The 15,964-nt window shown below is 35.6% G+C and overlaps 1 protein-coding gene across 1 annotated transcript; it reads left to right on the top strand.

The window, feature by feature from the left end:
- The first annotated feature begins 5,446 nt into the window (after positions 1 to 5,446).
- Positions 5,447 to 6,418, top strand: LOC122806039 (olfactory receptor class A-like protein 1). The gene has a single exon (XM_044076278.1). The coding sequence runs from the start codon at positions 5,447 to 5,449 to the stop codon at positions 6,416 to 6,418; it is 972 nt and encodes a 323-aa protein (XP_043932213.1).
- Positions 6,419 to 15,964: the final 9,546 nt, after the last annotated feature.

The raw sequence follows: 15,964 nt of genomic DNA, 5'->3' as shown, positions 1-15,964 counted from the left end.
CACTTGCTGGTTAAGGGCCACAGAACAAGATTTGTGTTATGCCATTCCTATTCACCCTTTACATTCACTCATTGTAATGCATGATATATTTCTTTCAGCACCACATTATTGTATATCTGCTGTGTCTTAGTGGTACTTCATGCAGTCTTGTGAGTCCAAGGTCTGGGGTTTGAAACTGACAGGGGTATTTTATTTTGCTGCTGAGCAGTACAAGGGCCCTGCCATAGAGTGACTAAGGCACTTTTAAGCAGTTGTAAGTGGGTTTGCGTGGGTTTGAGCGACACTTAGCAATGCACTGGTGCAAACCCGCTAACTACTGCTTAAAAGTGCTTACTCCCGCTAACCCACACGCTAATTTCTTTTAAAGAAAAGAAAATGGAGAGATAGGAAAATGGTGAAAAAGGGGGCACAAAGAGGGAAACACAGTAGGTAAACAAGCTTGAGATGTGCAGGACGGGTTTAGGGAAGGTCCATAGCTGCCCATTTCTTTAACAGCAACAGCTGTGCATATGCAATGAATTTGGAGTGAAATTTGAAACCTTCCACCCCTGGGAGAGGGGTGAGGACAACAAAGTATGTTGTACTGCCAATTCTAATTATCAGCTTACATGTTTGTCCAATGGACATGTGTGTGAAATGGGCAGCTATGTATGGGGCGTAATTTTTTTGTGGGTACAGATTGCCCTTTTTTTTTCAGGTGAGAGTGGGAAGTGAGGTAGAAGAAGTAGGTATGTCTGGGGAGGTAGGTTGGGAAGGTAAACAGACAAGACAGACAAGATGCATACAGGGGCAGTGTAGGACACATGGGGTGGGTGACACAATTGATGGGGTTGGATGTTTGGAAATCGCAAGCCCATAAGCCCACAGATGGTAACAGTGGAACTGAGATCCCCACCCATGGGCAGTCACCACTGAACCTTCACAGCCCCGAGGGTAGCTGTGCTGGGGGCTGCGTAGGATGGGCAGGCTCACCCGTGAGATGTGCCACTCTTGCCTCAAGCTGGCGTAGGGGATCAGCGACTGAATGCTGGATCTCCCTACGCACCACAGCCTGGACCCTTTGAAGGGTGACAGGTGGCTCTTCTCCGCCCACGCTTGCACGGGGGGGATGAGCCCCATCTCCTGCAGCGCTTCCACCCAAAGGTGGCACAGGACAAATGGAGGAGGGGAGCCCAGGCTGGGCACTGGACCTGCTGGTGCCAGGTGCACTTGCCGGCTGAGGAGGGACAGGTGGGTCCGCTGGGACCAGCCTTCCCATACGTTCTGTGATTAGGTGTGTTTAATTACAACATAAGCAAAACAGCATTCCAGATTAGTTGTAACAGTATGCAATAATATTCCCATTAACCCAACACACCAAGGGTACAACAGTTGAACAGCAAGCATAACACATGCATATATTGAACCACAGTGGTTATTCCAACAGCATGCAGGGATGTTTGGTAGCAACAGGCCACCATGATTGTGGTGTTTAAACAGGGCACATGCATCAACGTGAATGCAAATATTTATAGAACAATAGGACATATGTCCCAACAAATATTTAAGATTACACATACCCATTGAGGTGTGGAATTGCATGGTTTATGCACATACAGTAGGGTGTATAAAAAAACCTCAGTTAACATTTTATAATGACCTTTTAGTCTACACTACATTCCTAGTGACTGCAAGTGTATATCCCCTACCTGTATTATTACACTTGCCACCATACATTGGGTTGTGTACTGGGTTTGGCTAGTTCAATATATGCCTGGCTTATATCTGACATACTAACTGTCCAGGATGCAGATGTTACTGCTACATACTTTTTGATTGCATTTATATTTCTTTATCTACATATCTGGGATGTTTTCACATTACATTTTCACTTCGATTTGTACAGAACCCTGCATTTCTTGACACACACTCACATTTCTGGGGAAAAAATAAAATGCTACACTTGTGCCAGGTTTACTTATTCATGCCAGCCAGTAACTGCCTGTTGTGGACTGTATATATGTTTCACAGCTACTAGTACTTCCATCACCCACTTTATATGGGACTGCACAACTCCGGGTTGCCAGCACCTTTTCAAACAGTACTGTTTGTATACTGCAAGGGTACAACAACATTTCAGACTCTGTGACACAGATACACTCTGGGTTTTAGACTTTTATTAATGACATTACACACTTTTCCACAGGCTCACTCCTTTATTTGTTTTAACGGTGTATACGGCAGACATGTTCAAGACATATTATACCTTCATTAATAGGTTAGAACAATCTTTTTTCAGGCTCACTCACTTATTTTTTTATAACAGTGCCTGCAGAGATATTATTCCAGATATATGTTACCTTTCTTAATGGGTTTTTATACTCTTTTTCTGCCTCTCTGACATTTTTATCTGACAGTACATGCAGAGGACTTATTCAGGCAATTTTATGGCTGTATTATTGGACTACAACACTTCCTTTCATGCTCTCTCCCATAATTTATATAACAATACATGCAGAATAATCACTAACCTGCCTGGTGATGCAGCCTTAGCAGCCTATCAGCATAGGCTTGCTGATTGATAGCACGGTCACCTAAAGCTGTAAAATAAATGAAGGGATATTGAGACATACCTATCTATTATACATACTCCATTATTAATTCTTACATACTGCATCCCATGGATACATACTCAGTTGTGGGGCATCCCGCATCCCATGGGCCTCCTGCATCCATTGGTTCAGGTGGTCCTGCATTCATCTCTTCAGGTCTGCATGGTGGTGACGGACCTGCTCTCCAGTCCGAGAAATGCCTGTGGCACTGGTGAGGTCACGAGCTAACCAGTTCCAAGCCTCTGCCTTGTACTCCATCCCTTGGAACTGGCCCTGCAGGAGTCTTGACTTGTGACGGTGGACAAGGAGCCAAACCATGTATTTGGACTCCTCGATGCCCCAACGTTACGATCGGAAGCATGTTCCCTCTCCGACACCAGACATTCTAACTGCAGATGGATCTACAATGAGTTATGGCATGTATTCCCACCTGTGGGGCTTAAATATGCCGCATTTCCCGCACTTTTTTGTGATTGGCCATTTTGTAAAATTCTCGGCTGACTGCAGACCTGCTTAGTAATGGTTAAACTGCCATTTGTAAGTATATGAATGTTAATAGTGGCTATTTCCCCTATGTTGGCATGGCTTAGTGGTTCTGTGCTTTGCTTCTGATGCACAGAGTTCTGGGTTCGAATCTTGTCATTCATTTTATTTTCATACTATCCAGACAGGCTAGGGGGTGTGGCAGCATTTAAGCAACTTTGTTCTACGTTGCTCCTTGGTGCCCTATGGTGCCCTGGTTGGCGCGGCGCGCACGTCTGTGCAAACACATTGCGCTGGGTAAAGTGCCATTGAACTATGGGCAACTCTATTGCGCTGGATAAAGCACTATGAAACAGTGGGCAACTCTATTGCACTAGGTAAAGTGCTATTAAACTGTGGGCACCTCTATTGTGCTAGGTAAAGTGCTATTAAACTACAGGCAACTCTATTGCGCTGGGTGAAGCGCTGCTTAACTGCAGGTAATTTTATATCAGGATCCTTTAAAATATTTATTTTGTCCACTGTTACATTGGCCATTTCACTGCTTTTTAGTAATGTTTAAACATATTTGTCAGATATTATTTCATATACTGATTTAAAAAATAAAACATTCTTTCTTATGCTCTTCCATGTCAGAATTGCTAACTCTAGCTAAATAATGGGCTCACCCACGCACACACATGCAAATACGGGCAGCTATTTTGGGGATTTAAAAAAAATATATTTAATGTTTTGCGTTTTAGAACTGTGATAGGGGTTTACAATATCAGGGAGTGTGGTGTTGGGTGCAGGGACATTTGAGCGGACTCACTCTTGTGTGTGTGCTTTGTTTAGTTTTAAAACACTTGCAGAGGCGTGGACATTTAAACTGCTCGGCAGTTGGACATGCCCCCTGCTTTCTTACATGGTCCGTGTAAGACTTACGGTTGAGTCAGCATGCCCTCATGCATATTCATGGCACACTGATGTCAAACCATTCAACTGCAGCCTCCGAGTAAGACTTATTAAGTCTTACACGGAGGATTAGTGAATCCGGGGGAGTATAAACTAATGTCTTTAAATTCTTCCTTATTTTCAAACTTCATACATCACAGATTTATTTGACTTTATAATGCCTACTTGTCTCCCCATAAAATAGCTATTTGACTAGTTGCCAAGTAACAAATAGATTGGATAATTGCTAAAGGAAATAAATTTGAGAAATGATTTATTTAAACCAGACTACATCAAACATATATTACACAGTTAGATGGTAGGAAAATTACGTAGGTGAGAAATGAAAATGGATGTGCATTACATTTGTTAATAGTAAAGAGTGTAGTACTGTTGTTAACAGAATGTTTAAATGCAACTTGAGTAACCAGAAGTAAACTACGTATAAAGTGACATAATAATAGTGCATTTTGTAAGATTTGCAGCATAAATATGTGGAAACAAATTTAATTATGAGGAGAAGATGTGACTATTTTACTGTTTCCCTGAATAAAAGTCATACAGGTGTAATTTTATTCCGTTATCAGTAAAAAAGCTGAGGAGATAAAAAAAGTAAGTGTACCTTTTAAAAATGTGTGGTGTTTCCACAACAGGTTAAGAAATAGAAATGGGACTGCATTAATTAGTTAGTGTATTTTATTAATTTAGCTCAGTGCCCAGAAGTGTACACCCTGGTTGTCATGCAAAAGGTGCATGAGGTTAGAATATAAATGAAGACAAACAGTGCAGGAGTGAATTAAAAGTGATTATCTTCCTTTACTTATACCATGCAATACACTATTAATTTAAAGGTGTAGTCACATAAAAGGAAACAGCCACATATGACACACTATTAATTTAAAGTTGCAGTCACATATAAGGGACCAGCCCCATGAACACTCTATTAATTTATAGGTGAAGTCAAATATAAGGGACCAGCCACATGTGACACACTATTAATTTAAAGGTGTAAACACATATAAGGGAACAGCCCCTGTCTATCACATAGAATGTTAATTCATTATGTTTTTCCTTTGTATGACAGTTCTGTCATATCTATAAATAAAAATAAATAAAAGCTCAAAGCACTACTTAATTATTAACATTTAATTCTATAATAATAATTCAGTAATTAAAAAAGCTACTAAAATGTATAATCATAAGCCATCATATCTGTTTAGGCAAAAAAGAAATGTTTTTTTAAATTGTGTCTTTTGGTGGTGTTTAGGGATCAAAGTAAAATATATTTCCCATAACTAGTGATACATGTTTTGTAACACATGCTCTTTGAAATGTCTGTTGATATGTGATATGCCTACAGATTTTAAGAAAACTGACTTACACTTAACTTACATATTCTATTTCAGCTATAAAGGAGAAATCTGAAGTAAACATTCAACATGGAAATAAGGCTAATTTTAAAGGCAGCTGGTTTTATTTTGCTTCTCATCACTGGTATACCTGCAAACCTCACCATCCTGATATCATTCATCTGTTCCTCAATTTCTGACAAGAAACTCATGCCAACAGATTTAATTCTTACCAAACTGTCTTTTGTTAATGTTATAGTGGTCCTTGTGAGAGGAATTCCACAGGCTCTGACTGCCCTTGGAGTGCAGAAGATTTTCAGTGACTATGGATGTAAATTCGCTGTCTTCACCTACCGAGTTTGTCGAGCAATGTCTATATGTACAACAGCTGTACTGAGTATCTATCAGTGTATTGTCCTCTTACCTCCTTCATCAAAATGTAAAACCCTGAAACAAAAGGTTACTCAGAATATCCAGCTTATCTTTCTTTTTCTATGGGGCATCAACTGCATAATTTATATACCTGCTGGATTTATGTATTCTCAAGCTGAACTGAATTCGAGTATACCCAAATATGCACTAAACTTTGAATTTTGTTTTGTTCTTTTTCCTCATGAAGCATCATATAGAGTTAATGGCACAGTATATACCTTTCGAGACTTCTTATTTGTTGGGCTTATGGCCCTGGCCAGCAGCTACATTGTTGCAATTCTGTACAAACATAATAAAAAACTCCAGCGTATGAGAAATTCTGAACAAAAACAAGGTAGTACCATAGAGTTAAGAGCTGCTAAAGCTGTAGTTATGTTGGTTACACTATACCTTGTTTTATTTGGGGTTGATAATGCCACCTGGATGTATATTATCATGGCTGCTCATGTGAAGCCTGCAGTTTCTGATGCTCGTGTCTTCTTTGCCTCAGTGTATACTGCAGTTAGCCCAATGGTAATAATTGGAACAAACAAAAAACTTCAACAAAAACTGAAATGTCTTTCTATGAGCAGTGACAATAAGATAACAAAGACATATATAGGTACTGTAGCAGAAAATACAGCATCTTAAAATAAGTACAATTTTACACAGTTCTGTTAGCCTTGTAGTATCCTTTGAGACAATAAATAAATGTTCATAGGTTTATAGGTTCATAGGCATGTACTAGGCTAATGACCACTAGGGCCCTTATAAGCCTAGCCGTGTAACCCAAATGTGACCCACAAATGTGATTTATACAGGTGGTGATTTTACTGACTGCCTCTGTCCATTAGAGACATAGGAGCCAGGCCAGGGCTGAATTTCTGATTAGTCATCCATTGCTCCAAGTTGCACTTAAATAGAGATAAGGCGGCATTCTACTTCACATGGATGGGGAGCCTGTTCCAGAGAAAGGAAATTCTTGAGAAACATATCTGTCTCTCCAAAATGTCATTTTTATGTCACAAGCAAAATTTAGGTCTTTTAATCTAGTACTTCTAATGTTGTCTGTTTTGCACATGTGCAAAAGTTTAATTAAAACCGAGTCCACTGATGCCTTGTATGGTAGCCAAAAATCACCTGCCAAAAGTCTGTATGATACCAAGTGAAGAGACAGGACTTTGAGGAAATCAGCATAGGACATTGTGTTTACTCTCTGTATTATTTTTGTAATAAAAATTTGTGGACATTCCAAATGTTGCATGTGTCTGGTCAGGTACAAGGTCTATATTATAATCTCGAAGTTACAGAACATTGAATACCATATGGTAGACACCATATGATTGAAGTTGTGTAACTTCGAAAATAAAATAAATAAATAAATAAATAAATAAATAACAGAAACCCTGACAGGAATGTTTGTTAATTAACTAAGCAATAAGTATGTACCTTTAAATCAGTAAGGTCTGATATCAGCTGACTTGCTTGAATTGGTATTTAAATGTGATTAATGTATAAGTATTTTATCTGAAGTTGTTCAGGAATTGTATCTGAATGAAAAGCGCTTCATAGACTAAAGGATTGTAGCTTTCAGCATGGTTGTCACATTTGTTTTTGGTTTGCAGTTGAATATTTTCGTAGTTTGGAGCAACTCTCAACTAATACTTAACCCCAATAAAACACAGCTAATGATATTCTATTCCACTGGAGCCTTAGACCTCTTGCCACCATTCATAATATTCTCAGCCAATAACACCTCTATCACACTTGTCCAATACACTAAACATTTAGGATTTACCATAGATCACAACATGAAATTCAATATGCACATTGCACAGACAATAAAGAAAGTCCATAAAAAACTCAAAACCCTATATATTTTTGATCAAATATTTTTATTGAAGTAAGAAAATGTAAATTTAATGATAATATGAACATCATGGATATAGTTTATGAACATAAGAGAAGAATGAAAAAGAGGCACAACAACTATATACACTATTTACAGAGGCCCAAAATTGATAAAAGTATAAAGCAATAGCAAAAAGTTTGCATAATAAACATCAGAAATTTCAGAGAGTTAGAGTCTTTACAAAAAAGTTTCAATGAGAAAAGAAACCTTTATCCAAGGATTATTAACAAAACTTCTTGGATTTATTCTCACTTCTTTCATTTTGGTTTCTCTGGAAATCAATTCCTCAAGGAGGGTCAGCAAATCTTCCACAGTTGGAGAGATGGTGGACTTCAATTTTCTTGTTATACACTTTCTAGCAATTGCTAGTATTGTCCATAAGATGTATGAGTTGACATTGCTCATTACAAAACCTTTCATTTACATTAAATAATATTATTGATTTAGTTAGAGAAAAATTATCTGTAAATAATGCTTCGAAAAAAATTTCAATATTATGCCAAAACTGTTTCAAACAGGAACATTCATAAAAAATGCAGATCCAATCTGCTTTACATGAGGAACAACATCTCCAACAAATAATTTCGGCTTTATTAAATTTTGCAACTTTTTCAGGAGATAAAATGACTCAGTGCAGGAACCTCCACATAAAAATACCCCAATACTGTCCCCAGGGTGTTAATTTTATGCAAGATAATAATTTGGATTTCTTGAGTGAAGTATAATTCAGAGAGAAACCCTTAGTTATTGAGTTCCATTGTTTATTTGTCAGTGTAGTTTTATATCCTATTAGTATAGACTACACTTTAGACATGATATTGTTAAAGTTAAAATTATTGTACAATAATTCAAATATATAACAAATTAAGGTGGTTGGTCTTTATAGGAACAGTTACTAATAATTCTACTTAGATCCTTTGAGTAATTCATTATACTTTGCTACAGTAACCAGTCTTTTGTCTGTAGGTTGAATTCCTTAATAATGTGTTGCACAGTTAAAACTTCTAAGTCTTTTATGCAATGGTTCCAGCATACAGATTTCTTGTTCTCCTATTCAGTGAAAAGTTTAAAGTGTAACTTATCTGGAAAGTTTTTTTGTAATTTTGAAGGGAACAAGCAAATCAAACCACATTTTAATATCTGTATTGGAGTTTATTATATTTCTGAAGTTATTAAAGGTGTTGTTTATGATATTAGACTTTGTGGGTTTTGCAACATTGTATTAGATGTAGTGGCAAATAAAATACCAACATTTATTAGAAGGTTCACTAATAAAAACTTTTGATAATACTGTATTTTCATTTAAAAATATAGATAAGTGTAAAGATTTCCAATTAGAAGAATAATTTGGCTCTGCCCAGCTTTTGATGTCTTTAAGCAGTGAGGCTCTTATTTAAGTTTCTATATCTGGGAATTGTATGCCACCTTTATCCCAAGACCCAAAGTGGTGGATATAAGCTATTCTGTTCTTTCATAAGCCAGACCTTCACTCTATCAACAAGTATGGACATAAAGATTTTATAATCATTATTTAATAGGGAAATCGGCCTGTAGGATTTACAAAATTGTGGTCCTTTATTAGTTTTGAGAATGGGGGAGATTAAGGAGTACATCCAGGATGGTGGTATCCATTTTTCAAACTGTACTACTATTAAAGCTTTATGAAGAGGAGAAATAGTAGCTGTGGGAAATAGTTTGTACATTTCTATTATAATACCATCTGCACCAGGGACCTTATTAGGTTTAAAACATTTAATTTTATCTTTTATTTCATTTAGGCTTATTTGTTTTTGCAAGTTTGCTTTAAGTTCATCAGGGATTCTCTCTAATTTTATTGTAGCCATCTCCTCATCTAGGTTATTACAACTTAAATTATCAGAATTATAATGATTAGTGTAATGAAACCTGAAAGCATCTAATATATATTCTGTATCAGATACTGTTTTATTGGAAGACTCATTTATTATTTTTATGATATTATTTGATTTAGAGTGAATCTTGGCTCTAACTGCCAAATTATGCATGTGCTTTGGAGTTAGTGTATATGAATTTCATTTCATCTTACCGAGAGCTAAATTTGTTCTGTGCATCAAAATATTTTAGTACTTTTTATCCAGGTCATCTAATTCTTTTTTATCAACTGGTGATAAGTGTGTTTATTTTGATTTAAGGATTCAAATTTGGTTTTGAAGACTTTATTTCTCAGATTCCCATTCCTTTAATTTATTATTGTACCAGATGACAGTTCTACCATAAATAAAGGCCTTTAAAGCATCACATATCATTATTACATTAGTATCAGAACTAGAGTTTACTTCTTGAAAGTATTTTAATTCCGTTAATGACCACGGTTTGACATCTTTAATTTTGATGATATATGCAGTAATTCTAGGTATAGACATCCATTTAGTAAAATCTAACTGTATTTCAAGTTTGAGATGCTTATGATACGACATTTGGCATGGAATCATAGAGAAAAATAAAAGTTTTAGTCTTAAATCACTAGAGACTAATATTCTTTCAATCCTAGTTTGGGTTTTGAACCTGTTGTCATTATGAGAAAATTTCAGAGATTGATTATGTTTAGAGTTAAAAGTATCATATAAATTAGGGGAATAAGTCCATTTCTTAAATAGATTTACTGTGGATGTTAGGCTTACATTTGTAACAAAATCCAGATGCTGTCTTGCAGTTGACACATGTAATCCTAGAAACCAGCATAGATTAACTAGTGACCAAATTCTATAGTTAAGCTTAATAATGATGATGGTTAATAGTCCTTCAGGATCCTCATATTTATATAAAATTTGATGGCGAATAACACTACTTTTCCAGAGAATCATGACACCTCTCTTTTTAGATTTATAAGAAGAATGGGCTAGTATTGCATAATTGTGGGAGTTCCGGCATTCATTTCAGATGATTTAAAATGAGTTTCTTGTAGGAATACTATCTTGGGTTTATTTACATTTAAATACCTTAATAAACTAGATCTTTTCCTTGGATTATTGAGTCCATTTAAATAAACTAATGATAAGGACATAAGTAAATGCAGATGTAAATAAAATAATAAGAAATAATCAAATTTATATTTAGACAACTCTTTCTATTTCCCCAGTATACCCAGGTATGTGTAAAGATGTATGACAGATCTGTTTGTATGATGACAGTACCTAATATGTAAAATATTTTACTTTCGAACAAGAAAGTTGAAGAAACTTCAGAAGAACTACTGAAAAACAAGCAGTAATGTAACAAAAAGTTCCCAACCACAAGCATGGAATTCTTAAGATTCCCAGTCTGACAGATATAACACAATCTGTCAGACTGCTTTCTCTAGCCTTTATGACCATATTTAACAGCTCTGACAAGTACTATTAGTGAAGCATAAATAATTTAAATGAGATTACTTTGTGCAGCGGTAGCTTTAGGATCAACGTAATAACTAAATACAAACCAAATGTAATAGTTAATGTGCAACTTTGAGATTATTTATGTATATACATGTGTGTCCTCATACATACACCTACACACATACATGGATACACACACACACACACACACACACACACACACATACATATATATATATATATATATATATATGCACACACATATGCATATACATACTCATACATACACACATATATACATACACATACATATACATACACATACACACATATACATGCACATACATATATATATATATATATATATATATATATATATATATATATATATATATACATATATATATATATATATATATATATATATATATATATATACACACACACACACACACACACACACACACACACACACACACACACACACACACACACACACACACACACACACACACACACACACAAATCCATTGCTAAAGTTAGGTCTCTGTAAAAGAAATATGAATCATGACTTCTTAAATTATATCTTGTTAGAAACATACTTAATTCAAATAGATAAGAATGACCACAAGTATTGTTTAAAGATCCTTTGTGATGGTTTATATGAGTTGTTGCTAAAAGTACCTCACCAATGACAGTAAAGCCACCATCACAAGAACCCACCTGCTATCGACACTCCTCTATGCCTCCCCCATACCAAATTCTATATTATCCAGATAAAGTTCCTGCACTTCAAGGTCTACTTAATATCTACTCTAACAAATGTCTATTATGATCTACCAGAAAAGCACTGGCTGACATAGGCAAAAACAATAGTGCTGGGACTCCTTGTTTTCCATTTCTGTTGCAAAAGCATGAAATATCATCCGCGTAGATATTAGGTCCACTGAAAACAAAAATAATTTCAAAAACTTCTCCAGTCCCATATATATAGTTCTTGTTTATGTAATTGTTCTGGCTCTGGGTAGATTCATTTAATTAGACCATATCATACCTTAACCTTCTATGAAAGCTTGCAACAACTCCTTTCTATACTCTTAATTTATGTGTGTTTACTGTACTAGCCACTGATGAATGTAATCAAATGACTGAACAAAATGTCCATTCAACTGCATTGTAATTGTAACACACTGTGCTCCTTATACTATATTTACTTTGTGCTCATTTTTGACCTTGAAACTGTAGCTTATTAACTTTTTGACTCTGTACTGTACTTTATTAACATGTGTATTGTATTTACTGTATTTGCTGTACTAATATTTGTGGAGCTTTTTACCCTGGGCTTTCACTGAAAATGAGATACATGCCCAATTAGACTTTTTCCGGTAAATAAATGTAAAATAAATCTATAAATACTGTATGATTGGTCTGATGAGGACCAAGTATAGTGGTATGATGACCTCTTTGGACCTAGATGTCATGACCTTGGTTATAAGTTGAGCAACACAGACAAATGTTGGCCAAATACTAGGTTACTGTCCACATAAGTTCCCAGATCCCTGACTAGTGAATCAACTTGCAAGGGTGTTTTATTGATGATATAGTTACCTGGGGTGGCAGACTTCCAAAAAGGTACCGTAATGCACTTCTTGGTATTAAGTTTTAAGCCATAGCTTTGGCACCAAACATTTGTCTGTATTAGAACTTCCTGAAGGGTGTTTTCATCTTGGAGGGAGTCAGTGGTTGTTCCCAGTCTTCAATCATCTATGTACTTGGTTAGCCAAAGCATTTGACATTGGCTTTGACATCCAAGAAGTAGAGGCCAAAGAGAAGTGAGCCTAGCACAAAGCCCCAGTGGGCTTCCACTGGTGACTGGCCTCTTTGTGGATGTGCCATCACTGATTTTAACCTCCTGGGTTCTATCAGTGGGTCAGCTATCTATCCAGCATATTATAAAGGAGTTTATACATAATTCCTTACATTGTTGGCAATGCCCAAGTGGTGCATTGTATCAAATGCTTTAGACAGATCTATGCAGGCAGTGTGCACTGTTTTCTCCTCATCCATTGTCTTACTGACCTTTTCAAATAAGTCCAACAGATTCAGTAAGCATGACCTTCTTTGACAAAGCCAAACTGGGATGGATCCAGTGAATGTAGGTCTCCTATGTCCTTTTTGATAACTTGCATGATAATTACTCAATGGCTTTGCAAATAAAACTAGTCAGACTAATGGGTCTGGACTTTCCAGGATCTGTTGAAGGACTTCCCTTTTGAAGGGGGGGTGACCATTGCAGTCCTCACTTCACTTGGCACAAAGCCTGTTTTTAAGACTATATAATTAAAGAAAGACTCCAGGAGTCCTTTTAAATCATATTGTAGAGTATTCAGGAGGCATTCAGGGATGTTATCAAGGTTCACTGAGGCTATGTTTTTGGTTGTACAACTATGCATAGAGTTTCTGAGAGCAATTCAGCATAGGCTGCTGTGTTCTCTGTGGTTGGAAGAGCACTGAGTTTTAACAAACAATCACCTAACAAAAGGTCATTTGCTTTGAGATAATTACTAACTCTTACTAGTTGAAATGGGATTATAGAGTTGATTTTGATTTTTAAGGAGACAGCTTTATGGTCAGACCTTAACAGCGAGGAAGAGACATTGAGGGAGAGTAGTGTTCTCCCATGTTTGTAAGCATGAGGTCCAGTATGTTGGAGCCTCTAGTGAGCATATTTACTATTTAAGCGTAAATAAAACAAATTAATTCAGCAACACAGCATGGAGCGAAGTGAAAACTTTAATATAAAAATAAAAACACGGTAAATGGTGCTTTGTAACACTTTCATCTCCATATCTTTCCAAACCCATTCTGGTACTAAATGTACATGCCCCTTGTAATAATCAACACTTACTGTATGCATCTTTATACCCTATTCTGAACCAATTCCAAAACCATTATATGATCCTAGGTGGTAATTGAAACTCATATCAGAATCCAGAACAGGACAAATCAGGTTTAACTCTACCACATAAAAAACAAGCATCGCTAGCTTTAAAAGAACTTAAATATGATTACAAACTTTATGATCCCTTCAAATATGGTGATAGTACAGACAATCCTAGTAAATTTACATTCTACTCCAACTGTCATAAGATGTGGTTGAGAATAGATTTCTTTTTAATATCTGAAACACTCATCACCTTAAATCCAAAATTGCGTATACACACTAGATACCTCTCAGACCATTACAAAATTTCTTTAAAAACTCCATAATAAAAAGAGGTTACGATTGGTCCCTGAATCCCAATCTTCTAAACAAGAAAGAGTTAATCGATGAAATTAAAGCCATTCTTAAGTCAGTTCTATCAAACATTCTGAATTCTTAAGTAAATCTGGATATTGAATGGGCGGCAACTAAAGTGATAATTAGGGGAATTTGTATTAAAAAAGCAGCTTACTATAAAAAAATTCAACTCAAAGAGGAACAGGAGTTGGAGACCAAAATACAACTACTTGAACATGAGCTAGTAACTAATTTCAATACTCAAACAGAAACAGAAATCTTCAAACTCCAAAAGGATCTTTACCTTATATATAATAATAAACTTTCATTTTATGAAACTAAAATGTTAGCTAACTATGCTAACAAAATCCAAACTCCTTCCCGAGCACTAGCCAGAATTATAAACCTAACCAAATCCACCTCTCAAATATCTGAAATTCTCTATCAGGACAAACACCTTACTACAAATGAAGACAATATTAAAGCATTCAAACTTATATACACAAAAACCTATGGAGAACAAATAACTCTACCCTCATTAGATGATAGATCATGTTTTTTCCAAAATATCAAATTCCCGAAATTAGATTTAAATCAACAAGAAAAATTAAGTGAACCCATCTCTATGAAAGAAATAACCTCAACAATCCAAGAAATGAAATTGCGTAAAGCCCCAGGTCCAGATGGTTTTACTACAGAATTTTATAAAACCTTCTACCCCATCGTAGCCCAAATTCTATTTCATATTCTAAACTATATAATAAATAATGAAATCTCTGATATAAACTTTAACGCATCCAAAACTATTTTTATACTTAAAGAAAAAGCTGACCCTAAAAACACAGATAGCTATAGACCCATATCTCTATTAAATATCCACACTAAGATATTATCATCCATACTAGCAAACAGATTGAAAAATATAATGGATAAAATGATTTCCCCAGAACAGTCGGGATTTACATTAACTAGACAAACGAGCAATAATACATTAACACTTAATACATTAATCTCATATGCCAATCAAAATAATCTAAATTTACATGCTGTTATCATTGATGCCCATAAAGCCTTTGATAGAGTAAATTTAGAATTTTTATTCCAAACCTGATCTTACTTCAATATACCCCAAAAATGTATTAAAACCCTACAAATATTATATAAGAATCCCTATACATCTCTTTACATTAACAGAACCTGCTCAAATAGGATTCTCATTAAAAATGGAACCCATCAAGGTTGCCCTTTATCTCCATTACTTTTTAATTTATACCTTGAGCCTCTTTTCCCAAATATAAAACAAAACACATACCACAACCCCCCAATAATCCACAACACCAAAATCTTCCTATCGGCTTTTGCTGATGACCTGAATATTTATTGTACCATACCAGTCTCAGACGTCAACAAAATTTTATTCACTATTGAACACTTTTCAATGATATCGAATTACAAATTAAACCTAAAAAAACTAGCATTTTCCCTCTAAAAACTCCTAAACCATTCTTTCTTTTGCCACTATTAGGGAAATTAAAAACTGAAGAAGTAATTAACTACTTAGGTATCACATTCTCTACAAACAACAAGGATTTCTACTCAAACAACATAAAGCAAAAATGACTAGACATTTCACTAGACCTTAATAGATGGAA

The sequence above is a fragment of the Protopterus annectens genome, chromosome 7.part0 (genome assembly GCF_019279795.1).
Source record: "Protopterus annectens isolate FY-2018-M chromosome 7.part0, PAN1.0, whole genome shotgun sequence".
Lineage (NCBI taxonomy): Eukaryota > Metazoa > Chordata > Ceratodontiformes > Protopteridae > Protopterus > Protopterus annectens.
The sequence above is the reverse complement of the archived record's forward strand: the minus strand, read 5'-3'. Positions and strand labels throughout refer to the sequence as shown.